Below are 15,813 nucleotides of genomic sequence, written 5' to 3'. Positions count from 1 at the left end.
AAAGGGAATTACACTAACTTTCAATGTGTCATGGTTGTTGGTGCCAGATGGTCTGGCCTGATTGACTCAGAAACTGCTGGGATCTACTGGGATTTTCACATACAAACATCTCCTGGGGTAAACAGAATGAAAAAAAGAAAATGTCCAATGAGTGGCAATTACATGAACCAAAATGCCTTGTTGATGTCAGAGGTCAGAGGAGAATGTGTAAACTGGTTGGAGATTATAGAAAGGCAACCATAGGTCAAATAATTACTTTTTATAGCCTAAGACCACACCATGTGCCCCTCCTGTCAACTAAAACTAGGTCAATTAGGCTATAGTACACAGGCCTTGTGGTGGAACGAGAGATTCCCATCAGGTATGTGCAGCTGACAAATCTGCACAAGCTGTGTGATGCTATCTTGTCAAAAAGACTTGTCAAAAAATCTCAGTAGACTGTTTCCAACACATTGTCATGTCTATGCTATGAAGAATTAACGCATTTCTGAAGGCAAAAGAGGGTGGAACAAGCTACTAGCAATGTGTGCCTTATAGGCTGTTTAGTATTTGAAAGCACAAACACAAACAAAACACGTAGTTATTAACTTTTATATCTATCAGTAGCTAGCCAGGTTCCTGACCATATCAGTTAGCAAATTCCAACTACTTTTTAAACTTTGAACTAGACCGCTAGTAAATTGGGCTTCACGTCACTCCCAGATCCATGTAAAGACTTCAGAGGTTATTAGAACAAAGAATAAGCAGCCACCAGAAATTGTTCCTTGTTCACTGTCATGCACTACAGTTTGTATAGGGAGTTCTCAAAATCTTCTCCAATGTACTTCACTTTTGAGAAGCCAAGATCCAAGTTTGAACAGCTAATCTTTTTGGCTTTTTTGTGCTTAGTAGCTGTCAATCACAGTTTGCACGTTTCTTTTTACCTTGCAAATAATGATGCCAAATTGTGCCTCTGAGTACCACCAATGGTAAACCAAATGCAACAAGTGCCACTTGCACCATAGCTTGAGAACCACAGCTTTGGAGGAAAGAAAAACCTCTGCCGCTGAGTCTTGTGTCTGACTAAAAAAGAGGGACAACTTGGGCATGGGATTAACCTTATCATAGAAAAAGTAAAGAATGGAGGGATCCTTAAAAGCTTTAATGACACTGCTGTTCCCATGCTTCAATCTAAAATCATTTGTGTAGAAAATGTACAGCTGCACAAGCAGTGGCTTGCAAGAGTGAGCTCAAGCTGCGCATCATTAGGGTCACCCTTGGTTACAAAGACTCAGACTTGTCTGGGTCCACAGACGGGACAGACAAAAACCTACCAGTTGTTGTCTATCCATTTAGCCCTGTCCAACAAAAGATTTTGTCACCCCTCACTAATTTCACATCTCCATTCAATTGTGTTGTGCATTCCACTGGAGAATATTCAATAATATTTGCCTAAATTCTGTGACCTGAAAGTGTTTTTCAAATTCCTTCAGGGGGGCTTGATTGCCTGTGTTATGCCAACTTGAATCAAGAGAAATCCTTTAAGTCTTGTTTTTATTTGAAGATAAATTTGCTCAATAAAAGGCCCTGAAGGTTATTATGAATGAAGAGAGAGCTTATACACACTGAAACAGAAAATATACGGGGCAAAACAGTAGACTGAGAAGGGAGATGGGAATTCAGGGTAGTTTGTGCTCTAAGCCATCCAGAAATATTTAATAGCTGAATTTATTGCAATCTATCTGTAGACCTCCCAGTTTTTAGACTGTTCTTCTAAGACGATGGAGCGCTCTGTTCCATCAATCAGAGGCCTGAGGGCTAGTTGCCAGCTTCTCAGGAGACTTGCTTGCAGACAACCGCAGTGTTGGGCTTTCTCACTTAAAGGATTGGAAAAACATGAGAATGTGTGGAAGATGGAAGGAGACAGGATGCCTGCCATCAACAGGATAGAAACAGGAGACAGTCTCCTTTACTCTTCCCTTGGAGGCAAACTTGTAGGAAAACTATCAACACCAAGGCCAAGACCTACTCCAAATCCTTTCTAGAAATGTCATACCCAACAAGCCACTACAGGATACAGGATGGCACAGACGACATTTTCTAAACGGGATGAGCCATATCAAATGCAATGTGTTTAATGAGTCCCTGCTACTGCAGCTGAGGCTCATCTGTTAGAGCACACATAGAATTAACCAAAACATCCTCTTGATGACACTGACAGTCTAAAGGTGCAAAAGGCTGCTTTAGTTTGATCATTTCAACAGAAACAAATAGGCTGTGATTAAAGGCGCAACTCTTTACTTAAAACATTTTTTTTTAAATGTTAAGAGTTTTAAAAACAGCTTTTTTTCCTATTCATTAGGCTATGCATAACCATTATTTTGCATAGTTTGACGCTTCAGATTGACGCCCTGCTCAGAGATACTGATGACAATGTGAGCCACATCAAACACATTAGAACCAGACACACATTCCTTTATAATTTCCAACTCACTGTGGAATACTATCCATCTGGGATCCTTCCAAGAGAAGGCATGCCACAGTGCATTCTTGTTCCTTAGCTTGGCTCCAATTAAGAAATGGCTTGCAAATTTCATATCCATCTTCCTCCAACTGGGATTAATTTCTCATGTCGGTTAGGTCTGCTCTGCCGTGTTTAGCCTGGCTGCTGCCCGGCTAATAGCTTCATCATTTTATCTGTGAAGGGGTGACACTAAGTCAACATCAGTGGACAAAATACTGTCAGAGCCATGTGACGTCTCTATCACATTACAATGAGAAGCTGCCCTGGAGTTGTTCCAGCGCATGTGTTCTGTTTAAAGAGGCCAAGTAATCAATTTTTTTTGGCTTATTTGGCTGTTAACAAGTATTCGTGTTTGATCAGTGCTAGTAGAATTAGGAAGCACAAGCTCTGGCCCCTCTGTGGGGGTTAGATTGAGATGAGCTCATAGGGGAAATCTGGATGCAGCAGTACTCTGTTGGCCCATGCATTTGCTTCATCTCACTGATCTAAACCGAACCTCATGATGAACAGAATCCCCATTAGCAATTTTTCCTTCTCATATATTACACTGTTGCTTTGTATTGTAAATGGATCTTGTGGAAGAAACCAAAATTCTTATATAAAGTAGAAAACATTAGGGAGCTATAATCTATAGCTATAAACAGTTGTTAAAGAGAAATTTGTATAGATTAAAAATGTAAATTGGCCACTAAATCTCTGATCGGTGCACCTCGAGTGTTGGTAATTTCACTCCTTCACCATTTACTATAAGCAGCCTCATACCTAACTTCTTCAGGTACAAAATTAACACATCATTAACGAGACATATGTACTGATTACATTTGTACATGCTGGTGGTACATTTTCTACCCAACTGGAGCAGCACTTGATTGAAAGTTATCTTCTATGATCTATTCAAACTACTGGATTGAAATGTGGTATATGACTCCAATAAATAATATCTACCAGCAAAAAGTGCCTAATTGGGTTCCATCACAGGTTAAAATCATAGTCATATTTCATAACTTGACTGACTCAAACAGGGAATAGAAACAAAATACCGTAAAATGAAAGCTTTTTTAGAATTATAAGGTTAAATTATATGTGAGATTTGAGCATTTTATGACCATTTATCTCCCTAACTCTTAAAAGTGCTAAACTCCAAAGACAAATAAACACACAATTATTTAAGTATAGGTCCTTCTCAAACAATTAGCATATTGTGATAAAGTTCATTATTTTCTATAATGTAATGATGAAAATTTAACATTCATATATTTTAGATTCATTGCACACTAACTGAAATATTTCAGGTCTTTCATTGTCTTAATACGGATGATTTTGGCATACAGCTCATGAAAACCCAAAATTCCTATCTCACAAAATTAGCATATCATTAAAAGGGTCTCTAAACGAGCTATGAACCTAATCATCTGAATCAACGAGTTAACTCTAAACACCTGCAAAAGATTCCTGAGGCCTTTAAAACTCCCAGCCTGGTTCATCACTCAAAACCCCAATCATGGGTAAGACTGCCGACCTGACTGCTGTCCAGAAGGCCACTATTGACACCCTCAAGCAAGAGGGTAAGACACAGAAATAAATTTCTGAACGAATAAGCTGTTCCCAGAGTGCTGTATCAAGGCACCTCAGTGGGAAGTTTGTGGGAAGGAAAAGTGTGGCAGAAAACGCTGCACAACGAGAAGAGGTGACCGGACCCTGAGGAAGATTGTGGAGAAGGGCCGATTCCAGACCTTGGGGGACCTGCGGAAGCAGTGGACTGAGTCTGGAGTAGAAACATCCAGAGCCACCGTGCACAGGCGTGTGAAGGAAATGGGCTACAGGTGCCGCATTCCCCAGACCTGGGCTACAGAGAAGCAGCACTGGACTGTTGCTCAGTGGTCCAAAGTACTTTTTTCGGATGAAAGCAAATTCTGCATGTCATTCGGAAATCAAGGTGCCAGAGTCTGGAGGAAGACTGGGGAGAAGGAAATGCCAAAATGCCAGAAGTCCAGTGTCAAGTACCCACAGTCAGTGATGGTCTGGGGTGCCGTGTCAGCTGCTGGTGTTGGTCCACTGTGTTTTATCAAGGGCAGGGTCAATGCAGCTAGCTATCAGGAGATTTTGGAGCACTTCATGCTTCCATCTGCTGAAAAGCTTTATGGAGATGAAGATTTCATTTTTCAGCACGACCTGGCACCTGCTCACAGTGCCAAAACCACTGGTAAATGGTTTACTGACCATGGTATCACTGTGCTCAATTGGCCTGCCAACTCTCCTGACCTGAACCCCATAGAGAATCTGTGGGATATTGTGAAGAGAACGTTGAGAGACTCAAGACCCAACACTCTGGATGAGCTAAAGGCCGCTATCGAAGCATCCTGGGCCTCCATAAGACCTCAGCAGTGCCACAGGCTGATTGCCTCCATGCCACGCCGCATTGAAGCAGTCATTTCTGCAAAAGGATTCCCGACCAAGTATTGAGTGCATAACTGTACATGATTATTTGAAGGATGGCGTTTTTTGTATTAAAAACACTTTTCTTTTATTGGTCGGATGAAATATGCTACTTTTGTGAGATAGGAATTTTGGGTTTTCATGAGCTGTATGCCACAATCATCCGTATTAAGACAATAAAAGACCTGAAATATTTCAGTTAGTGTGCAATGAATCTAAAATATATGAATGTTAAATTTTCATCATGACATTATGGAAAATAATGAACTTTATCACAATATGCTAATTTTTTGAGAAGGACCTGTATATGGGCAAGAACTTTTTTTTTTTTTTACTTGTGCAAAATAAAAATGCTTGAGTATGAAAGCAGGGAACAAACTGGAAAATAGGCTAATTCATCCAGATCAGCATCTCGGATTCTCTCTATAAAAAGGCACAAAGAGAAGAGAGTGAAATATGAACCTCATGACTCCTGATTACAGAGCTAGAATAATCTAGGGCTCCTGTGGGTGTGGTAGTTACTTTTTGCCCTGGGGACATCTGATGTGAAGCCTCCCAGCATCACTAACTTGGAGAGTCACAGGGAGGATGCTGTCCATCAGTGACAGATGGAAAAACAAAGAGCTTGTGAAACTCCATTAACTGTGAAATGTACAGTAAGGGAAGGGTTTTCAGCATGCTTACAGGAAGTCAGGCTCAGTCAGACATGGGCCAAAGCAACTTGATGGTACCGCTAGAAATGTTTTATTAGCATCCAAGTCCAAGAATCTCTACACAAGTTTCATAAATTGCAATTATACAACGAGTTTGGAACTAAGTGCAGGCCCGTTTTGTTACTCCACCTCTTCATTTCAGCCAGAAGGATGACTTTAACTACATCTTGTTCTACTTGTTCTGGATCTCATTACTGCAGGAATCCTCAGCATGTGACTTTTAAAGGTCTTGGCTCCTGAAGGCTTCGTCTCCCAGTAAGTTGGGACAGGCTGGCATTCTTACCTCCAGAATGACCGCTCTCCTTCACAAACACGCAGCGATTGCCACGACATAAAATCCTTGTTCTATAGGGGTAAATAAAGTCCAGCTGCATAATAAAATCAACAGCAGTGAAGTGTTTGCACAAGACTACAGAAACACCCAGACTGTAACAGAAGTAGTTTCTAACGGGTCAAATGAAGACGATTTACATATACTGAGTTTAATGTGGAGACAAGAAGAGACTAAAAACTACAAACTCCATTAAACTGTGCTCACACTGGCATCTTCTTAGAGTATAAAAAGAAGATGTTGTAAGCCTTGGCCTCAGTCAGCCATTCATTTTGGCCAATGGCAGCACTGCACGCCTAAACACAAACTAAGCTTTATGGCATAATTATCACATACTCAATCGGAGACGCATGAGGCTTGTATAAAGCTATAGGACTCGTCTCTATGCTGAAAGCTCACAGCTGACTCATTCAAAGTGAAAGAAAAAACAAGAGAATAAAATAATTTTTTAAAGGCTATTGTGTCCAAACTACATGTGATTCCTGTGAAACCCTGACTAGTCTGGGAAGAATGTACTAGAGCTTAAGGGTAATTCTAAGGTCTAAACTAAGAACAATAACACTGAGAGGGAATTCAAAGTATTTATCTTGTTGAATTTTCCTCTGAGGCCTTTGGGACGCAGTAGATGACTTCATTTTGACTTCATTTTTTCCTTTCTAACACTATTCTTTTTGTGTCTTCCTGCGTGTGACCCTTCAGCCTACAGCACGTTACATCCCCAAAAACAGCCACAAAAAGAAATCAGGGAATTCACTCTTATTTCAACCCCAAAACTTCAAAGGAAGGAGGAGAGGAAAACATCTGGGAGCCAAAACAGATCACGCTGAAGACACAGAAAAAGATGGGAATGAGGCAGGCTGAGGGGGAGCCAAGAAAGAACAGATAGACATCTATTATTGATGCTAGAGGCGGAGAGGGTGTGTATCTGCTTCTGATTAAGGTCCAGTCAAACATGGTTCAGGCACGCTGCGTATGTGGGCATTGTTACAATATGATTAAGAAAACTAGGAGATAAATGAATATGCAATGCAAGGACAAACAGTGAATCTAAATCCTACTCAGAGCTGTCAGGCCGAGTGGCAGCTCCCATCTAATGTGGACAGTGTTGCCACCCACCCAGCCTGCCGGCAAGCAGCCACCCTGCCACTTTCCCTCAAACCAACCACAGCTCAGGTTGGAGAGCCAATCATTTCCTCAGTCTTTAAAGGCCACCCTGGGTCTTTCTGGCCACAAGATGGGTGGCGTGCCTGCCAGGATCTCATCAGTATGCTAAATGTGTTTTTATTTGCATCCAGGGTTTGGTTTTATGGAAGTGAAAACCAAGGGTTGAACCCCTGGATGGAAAATAGAGTCATGATGCTGTCTAAGGAGGAACGTTTTCCACTCGTGATCATCAAAGTTTTACTTTTAATAGCTGTATTTTGCAAGGCAAGTCTCAAGTCTTTGAGGGGCAAGTAAAAGTCAAGTCTCAAGTATTTGAAGGGTAAGTCCAAATAAATCTCGTGTTTTTGTGTGGCAAGTACATGTCAGGTATTTGAGTGAAACAATTTAAGTCAAGTCTCAACTCTAACAGGCTAAAGTCTACGTCAAGTCTAAGTCTTTGGAGGCAAGTTCAGAAGGTTAGGTCAAGTCCTTAGTGTTTAAGGGAAGGTCCAAGTCCAAGTTAAGTCTGTGTCTTTAAGTGGTGAGTCCAGCTTACATTTTAGGTCTTCAGAATCAGAATCAGAATCAGAAAAGCTTTATTGCCAAGTACGTTTTTGGACATACAAGGGATTTGTTTTAAGGAGCAAGTCCAAGTCAAGTCAAGTCCTCAAATGGGAAATACAAATTCTTGATGGGGTAAATCCAAGTCGTCTCACCTCTTTGAAGAGAAAGGTTGATAACAAGTCTCAAATTTGGGCATCTCTAGTCTTTGAGGCAAGTCTAAGTTAAGTATCAACTCTCTAAGCGTCAAGTCCAAGTAAAGTCTCAATTCTTTAAGGGGTAAGTCCAAGGCATGCCTTAAGTGGTCAAAGGGTAATTCCAAGTCAAGTCTCATGTATTTAAGCAATAAATCCAAGTTAAGTCTCAGTTGTTTAAGGGGTAGGTCCCAGTCAAGTGCTAAGTATTTAAAGGGCAAGTCCAAATCAAAGTCCCAAGTCTTTGAGAGGCAGGTCCAAGTCAAGTCTTGGGTCCTTCAGCAGCAATTCAAGACAAGTCTTTAGTCTTTAAGAGGACAGTCCACGTCAGATTTTTTATATTTGTGGCCCATGTACAAGTCAAGTGTTCAGTTTTTGAACAACAAATCCAAGTGCAAGTCAAGTTTCTAGTCTTTGAGGAGCAAGCCATGGTCAATTTTCATGTCTCTCCTACTGCCGTTGTTTGGAGTAGCTGACAGGCAGCCCCCACAAGGCCAGAATGCACATTGGTATGATGTGGTCACACGTACAGATCAAATTCTTTTACCTTAATTTTACATTAAAAACATTTAAGATCTTTATTTTTGTCAGAAATTTAAAATCAACTGTTGACTGTAGTGATTTTTTTATTAATAAGTTATAATGTATTAATTGATTCTACTCTTAGAGAAAACTAGTAGAAATGGGTAACACAAGTTAATGACAAATTCCTGAATGAAATAAACAAGAATTGCTTGGAATTTGAAGATCTAGAATTGTTTTTGTAATGACGCTAGATTAACAGCAAAAGAATAAACAGTCAGATATTAGTAAAGTTTGTTTTGTAACTACCCAAAGTCATTTGGCGGTCATTTAGTAGTCATTTTATACAGAGGTCAGTTTGACTGATGCCTGTGTGCTTATTATAATGATGCTACAACAAATGTAGACAGGTTGCTATGATGTATTAATAATTCATATTCCACGAAGTTCCCTGGTTACTGCACCTATCTAAACTGGGGTATGTGGCTTACTGTTAATATTTGTTTGTGGATGGCAATAAATAAAAACAGACAAGCTGAGAAGCAATACAGAGAAATCATACATACTATGTGTAACATTGCCATGGTAACCGGTCATTTGTATAAGCTATGGCAAATCAGAAGGGACAATAGTAATCATTAAATCCAATATTCTACAATTGCCTTTTTACTTTTATTCATAAATAGGTGAAATGAAGGTTATATGTGAGAGTGGGCACTCTGATCTGAAATCCGAGTCAAGTCTCAAGTCATTAGAATGCAAGTCTAGATCAAGTCTGACATCTTTCTTTTTGCGACTTAGGTGTGACTCATGTCTCGGTTGCAAACTCAAGTCACATTCTCAGTCATATGTGTTAAGGATTGTGATAAATGTTTTATCAGGATAAACACTGCCACCTAGGTTGTATTGAGGAAATCACTTGCTTATTAATTTCTGCAAACTATTTGGAGCAACTAGCAAAACAAATCAACATAAAAAGTGTATCAAAAATTATACAAATTGGTTATGCATCGGATATAAACATGTTATATAACCAAGTTCAAGGAATGAAAACAGTGTAAACTGATTGATAGTAATCTGAAGGATTACCTGGTTTGGTTGGACACTTTTGGCACCTGTTCAGGCCCCAAGAGGCACCCACACTTCCACAGCAATCATCTTGTTTGGTTAGGCCTGGCAGAGGTTTGCCACACTGCAACGACACACAGCTGTGTTAAATCTGTGAAGCAAGGTTTTAGGATTACAAGTTTGACCATGCCTGATTGTTTACAAGCGAGTGTTTGTACACTGGCAAGGTTGGACGTGTGGTTATTTCAGAATATGATTGAAGAAAATATTTCTTCAGGGTTAGAGTGAACTGGACACATCTGCAAACTTAAATCATCTATGAACCTCTTTGCGTGCCTCATTAAGGTATGTGGTAAATTTCTAAATGACAGACTCTCAAACTGTAGTTATTAGATTTTTTAGCCATTACCTGTAATGTAACACAGAAGATTCCCTTTGGAAAGCATGATTTTGTTTTGGCAGAAACAAGGGGAAAACTTTATTCAAAAGTTTTTTTTAATGCTTCTTTTGTGCCGAGATTCTGCTTCTTCTTTAACATTGTGACTCTAAAGCTTAATTTCTAGCCCCTATTAAACCCGATTACAGAAAATGGGAAATAATAGTGGAAAGAAACAACTTTATTATGGACCAATAGTTGGTTGTAACTAAAGACAAAGAGCTTCAAACTGAGCAGATGTTCTGCTAGCCTTCACATTAGCTAAACTCATGCACAGACTTTCCTATCTGGGTTTCAGTACATAATGATTGCAATTTCTTTACTTAGCCGATAAAATTGTGTACATTTTAACCAACTATATTAGTTTGTTAGTGTAATGTTCAATAATGATTTAATTCTAGCAACAATAGCTATGTGTGATGGTAACAAATCTCACCTAAACATTTTGATTTCCATTTTTGCAGAAGATGTTGGTTCAGTCAACCATTAGCTGCTCTCATTACAACCCAACAGGATATGTTTACATGGTTTGTATTATGAATTAATATGTCAACTTAGTAAAACGTATAAACTATCATAAGACTTGTGGTTAAGAATGTATTTGTCTTTGAGCAATAAATTAGACTTGTATCTGGCTTTAACTAATTAGCAGCGATGCTTATGCTAAAGTGAAACGTAATAACAGCAAAGATCTTTGAGGGGTAAGTACAAATCAAGAGCAAAGATGTGCCGTCCATTATTGGAGATTAACATGTCACCTTGCTAGAAGAGAGTTTAACATTTTGCATCCAGCTGTAATCAGTTTGGAGATAGCGCTAATGTTAAAGTCAAACTATCCACCAAGCTGAACATGTTAATCCTGTGGCGGACATTGCTAATGAACGGCACATCTTGGCTGTGTCCATCATGGAAAATACTTACATGCCCCCTTGTTAAAATAGATTTAAAAAGTAAAATGTTTTATGCTTTAATCGCAGGTTAAAACTTACACGTTCTATTTAGCAAAATCTAAACAAATATGCTATGTGCAAATTGTTACACGATTTTTATTGCTTAAATTTTAACATTTTTATTAAAGCATATCATTATTTCATCAGATTTTGCTTCAACTTAGCTAAATATTCTTCATATCTTTTAAATTTGGATTAAAACACCCGTTTGTAGGCTTTCTGGAAGCTCTCAAATCTTTTCCTTAGACAATGGTTGCTTCTAACTCGTTTTTTACTCAATCCTTGGCTTGCACATAAGATCTTGATGATAAAAATAAATCATTCACATGGGCTGACTATCTGTTTTAGACAGCAGACCTCAGAGAAGCCAAAGAACTGTGACGATAAAACCAAGTTTCCCCTCTGCACTCTGCAATATGAGGATAATGCTCCATGATGTCCAAGTGACGACAGTTTAAACATTGCTTTTTAAAGGCTTAGTATACCTGTCCATCCACTGTTTCCTGAAAGCATCTTCCAACGTGCCCATTCTGGAGGATGGGAGTTGAACTGTGGCCATTGACATGTGTGAGTCTGCCGTTGTGTTCACTGGTGTGTTCAAGTCCGTTTCCAGGCTGGGAGCGCTGCTGGACAGAGTGAGCGCCGTCTGTGATGACTGCTCTCTGTCCAGGCTGGACTCGGGCTACTTGGTGAACCTGGACCTCGGCCTCTGGCGGATGCTGAATGTGGACGTTCACCAAGGATGGGTGGAGAGACACTTGGGACAGAGATATCCAGATTTTACATAAAACAGTGGGTGATTTACATTTTGAAAATTACAGCATTATAAGTCGAAGCATCAACATCCAAATGATACAAGTTGTATTTACATTCAATGTTTGATCTATCAGCTAATCTCAACCACAAACTTGTTCAACAAACACTTGCTTCATCTACAAATTATGAGATCTAGAGTAGACTGAGAATTCCTGGCAGTGAACTACTACACAACAAAGGGAACACAAAGAGTTTTGGATGTTCTGGTTTAAATCAAATCAATTTGAAAACCAATAACAGATTTACTGTAGAGCTTAGAAGATGTTACAATGTCTAGAACGAGCCCCTTTGTCTTTCTGACAGAAGGGGAAGCATCTATCTTCAGGGAGTGCCAGGGTTTTTTCCCAGAATCCTGACCCACTCTCATAAATCATAATCTAGCAGACAGATTGCACAGTTCAAGATGCAGATTTTATCAAGAGTCACTAACAAGACTCTGTATAAATAAGCACACACACAAAATGGAAAGTTTATATGTAGTGACAAAACAACATCGACATTTGTCTCTTTAATTAACTTAATCTGCTTCTATTTACTGTTGAAATGATTGAGATACCAACAGATAACATTATTAAATGGGGAAAAACCTCCAAGCTTCAAAGGGAGGAAAGTAAAGTAGCAAATCTTTCATTTTTTACTATAAAAGATCATGTTGTCTCTCACCTCTGTTTCTGATAACCACAGCTGTTATGATAAAAGAGGCCTTATCCAAACTGTGAGGACTTCCACTGACTCATCTATTAGTTCATTTGCTTAAAATAGAGTCTGGCCTCTACAGTTGTCCCACAGCAGCAGAGGTCTACACTGTAAACAGTGCTGAAAATCAAGAGCAAGCCCTGTCGTGAATTTAAAAGAAAAGGATTTGAGTCAAAATTAGTAATGATAGTAGAGGTGTGATTGATTTGATCCAATATCGTAGTGGACCCAACACTGATGTCATTCTTAGATCAGATACTATGCTGAAGGTGACTTATCTACATGCCATGGTCCAATCTGGCTGCTGGTGATATTATGTGTTTGCAGTGAACCCTAATACACAGAGGGAAATGCTGAACGCGCTAAAGGCACTAATTGTTAAAAAAAAACAACAACAAAAATGTTTAGAAAAAGATAACCTTAATATGTTTCTGACTTCTGAATTCTGTTTTATATAAAATGGTAAATAGTATAGTATCGAGCTGTTTGGTGTCACTTTTCTCAATCTCTCACTGTTATTACAGTTAATTATGAAAACCTTGCAAATGGCACCAATCACTGAAAAAAGTTGTTGAAAAACAGTGTGAAAAAATGTCACCATCATATCAGATTTTCTTTGGTGTTACTTTTCTCAATCCTGTGTGTAACACAAACCGACAATGGAAAATGTAAAGCATTAGTGGTCAGATTAACTGTGTGAAATAAAATTAAATGCATTCTTAAAATCTATAAAATATAATTCTCTTCAACCACTATAAACGTTTTTCTTTCTATCTTCCTTTATCTTTCTATAAGAGTATTATTTTGACTGGAAATGCTTTATATGTTCCATTCTCAGTAGGTGTTTCACACAGGAAGCTCACTGGTGAAGCCCCACCATCTCCTAATTCCCATGTAAATAATCATTGGTCTCTGTTTAAATATCACCCAATGCAGTTGTAATATTGGATGAACAGTTCAAAAAATAGAGTTCACCATAAAGCTTTCATACTTTTGACATAGGGGTTAGTTTAAGACAATAGAGGTTTACCCTGGTCTCAGCCATTTTCAGACTACAGGTTATCTTTAGCCTCTGAGACCAACTAATTTACACTAAGCAAGCATGATAACATCAACTGCTCATAACCATTAACCAAGCCCTTGCCTCAAAAATCCTAAACTATCCATTTAAAATCCATTTCAAATGAATTCAAACAGAGCACTACCCTCTTTTTGTCATATCCACGGTGGTTTGTCTACAGGCTGCATGCAGGCTGTTTGTGTCCTGTGTTCTCTCTGTTTAGGGTGTGACTGGCAGGTGCTGCTGCATGGGTGTTGCTCATCTGAGAGCAATCAGCTGGGCTACTTATGGAGTGGAAGCCCAGAGGGAGGCGTCAGCTCATTTTGTTACTTGGTGTGGTAACAGCTAGACCTCTGCTTCTCTGCAGTCCTGCTTCCAAGCAGTTTTTTCTGATCTCCTTGTTTTTCTACACTGCCTTGCAGATCACCCTTTGCTAAAGGAAGTCGTGGAACCTTTCTGGTCTCCGTTTTCACTCATGTCATGTTCAGAGGAGTTTGGGAAGTCCAGCTTCGACACCTCAGCCCTGAGCCTCCTCTCTGCTTCCAACTCCAAGCCCAGCTTCTCAGGAGCCACCTGAGAACCACCCATCAACCTGCCTGTCCACCCTCCAACGTTAAAACTCTCCAACCATAGTGGAGTTTCCTGGAAGAGAAGGAAACGAAGCACTTCATCCTCCGAAAACTGTTCGCAGCCTGTCAGCCTCAAGCCACCATGGAGAAGGACTTATTTCCCGCCCGGTCTTGCCAAGAACCCATCCCTTGTAAGTCAGCATCTAAAGAACACATTCACAGTTTCTCCGTTTCCACCCAGAGTGTTTACCAGCTTCTGTCTTTCTCCTTCAGAGAAACCCCGCGTTTGTCCACCAGTTCCAGTCCTGGTTCCAGTCTGACCTTTAAGTGTGTTTCTCAATAAACTGTTAAAATGCTGTCTTTGTCCTCGTGGTTGTGTATCTCAGAGTCTAAGAAAACCCCATTAGGACACTTTTGGCTGTATAAATGTTTACCTTGTTGATTGGACAACGGCAAAGTGTACATGGAATGGGAAGGTGATTTCACTCCCTGGTGGCCAGCATCCTTGTGGCTGTGAAGAGTGGGTCTGGGGGGCGGCGGTGCCGGTAGGTGGCAAAACTTCCCCGTTGAGTTTGACGGACACCAACACAGGTCCCTGCCAATGCATCGGCCTCCGTTCATGCAGGGGATTTGACAGAAGACTGCAGAGAAGGAGCACAAAGTAAATGATAGGGAAACACAACACTCCAAATTTTAATTGGATGATCTTCAACCACAAGGATCAAGTAAGAGGGAACAGAAGGGGCAGCGCTAATAGGAAGGGCACAGTCCTAAGGCTTTCAGTTGGCAGGGTTTGTTTGCAAACAGTAGGCAGTGGTCATGCTGTTCACCACCAGGTGCCTCATTCCAAGTGACATTTATAAAATTTCAACTTTGTCCTCTCATTCCTTTCCTCTTGTATGGGAGTTCAAATGATAGTCTGTCAGCAGTTTGATTTATTGGTTGCAATGCTTTGCTTGGAGGAAAAAAAGGCCAGCAGTCACCAGATGTGCTGCCTTCTCAGACCTTTCAAAGGCCTTGTCTTTTGGCCTAAGTGACGGGTGCCAGGTAAGCCCCCTGCATACCTGGACTTGCTCCCATCTACAGATTTGTTCTGACATGACCTCTTCTACCTCAAACCATCAAAGGAAAATCAGAATTTACAACTCTATCTAGCCATGACGAACAAAGAATATTCTAGAACCTAAATAAATGTAAAAAGGACATTTTTCAGCACTCAGCAATAACACAGCCCTAAAAATGGGGGTCTGTTTTAAAGTAGAGAAGCCAAAGATTTACATATTAAGAAATGAAAAAGTCTCATTGCTGTGGATTTGTACTGTAAGCTGCATCCTCTCTGTCTCTTTGTGGCAGACAGTCCCACACTAATAAGGTGCAAACAGGGACCACAGAAATCTGGACAGTCTCAATGGCATGCAGAGAAATGAGCTCCCTGTCAACCAACATTAAAAGCAGTGACACTGCAGGGGTATGTAAGAGAGGGGAATGGAATAAAAATAACAATGACTATAAGGGATTAGAAGGACATTTTTAAACAGAAATGACAAAGTACTACAGAAAGGAATATAGTGATAGGAACTTCACAATGCAGCCAAAAAAGAGCCAGACATAGAGGCTAAAGCAGGTCAGACACACAGGAAGGCCTCCTGCGATTCGACATGCCGGCTAAATTATCAGCTAAAAGAGGCTATTAAAACTCAGTGTGTCTGTGCTGGTCTGTGTCAGACCAGTTCCAGCCTGGCATGAACTATTCTTGGACCAACATAGTGCTGACAACTCTGACCCTTTAGCAGCCTCAAAACAAATACCCTTTTC

At 40.0% G+C, this 15,813-nt stretch overlaps 1 protein-coding gene and 1 long non-coding RNA gene across 4 annotated transcripts in view; one reads left to right on the top strand and one right to left on the bottom strand.

Moving 5' to 3' along the window:
* Window positions 1-15,813, bottom strand: part of LOC124855485 (latent-transforming growth factor beta-binding protein 2-like) — a 122,666-nt gene that overhangs the window by 63,187 nt on the left and 43,666 nt on the right. The window contains exons 6-8 of the mRNA XM_047345385.1: window positions 14,433-14,639; window positions 11,343-11,614; window positions 9,493-9,595 (exon numbers count right to left, since the gene is read on the bottom strand). Of these exons, the coding sequence (XP_047201341.1) occupies window positions 9,493-9,595; window positions 11,343-11,614; window positions 14,433-14,639 (582 nt within the window). The remainder of the gene's footprint in view (window positions 1-9,492; window positions 9,596-11,342; window positions 11,615-14,432; window positions 14,640-15,813) is intronic.
* Window positions 7,178-14,354, top strand: LOC124855486. Of its 3 annotated transcripts, XR_007035098.1 has the most exons (5): window positions 7,178-7,466; window positions 11,528-11,649; window positions 13,653-13,762; window positions 13,852-14,189; window positions 14,272-14,354. It is a non-coding gene; the product is annotated as an uncharacterized LOC124855486 (long non-coding RNA). The 3 variants fall into 3 exon arrangements; XR_007035097.1 differs by lacking the exon at window positions 13,653-13,762; XR_007035096.1 differs by lacking the exons at window positions 7,178-7,466; window positions 11,528-11,649; window positions 13,653-13,762 and having other exon boundaries at window positions 13,773-14,189.

Source organism: Girardinichthys multiradiatus, chromosome 19 (genome assembly GCF_021462225.1).
Source record: "Girardinichthys multiradiatus isolate DD_20200921_A chromosome 19, DD_fGirMul_XY1, whole genome shotgun sequence".
Classification (NCBI taxonomy): Eukaryota; Metazoa; Chordata; class Actinopteri; order Cyprinodontiformes; family Goodeidae; genus Girardinichthys; species Girardinichthys multiradiatus.
Note: the sequence above shows the minus strand (reverse complement) of the source record. Positions and strands in the feature narration are given on the sequence as shown.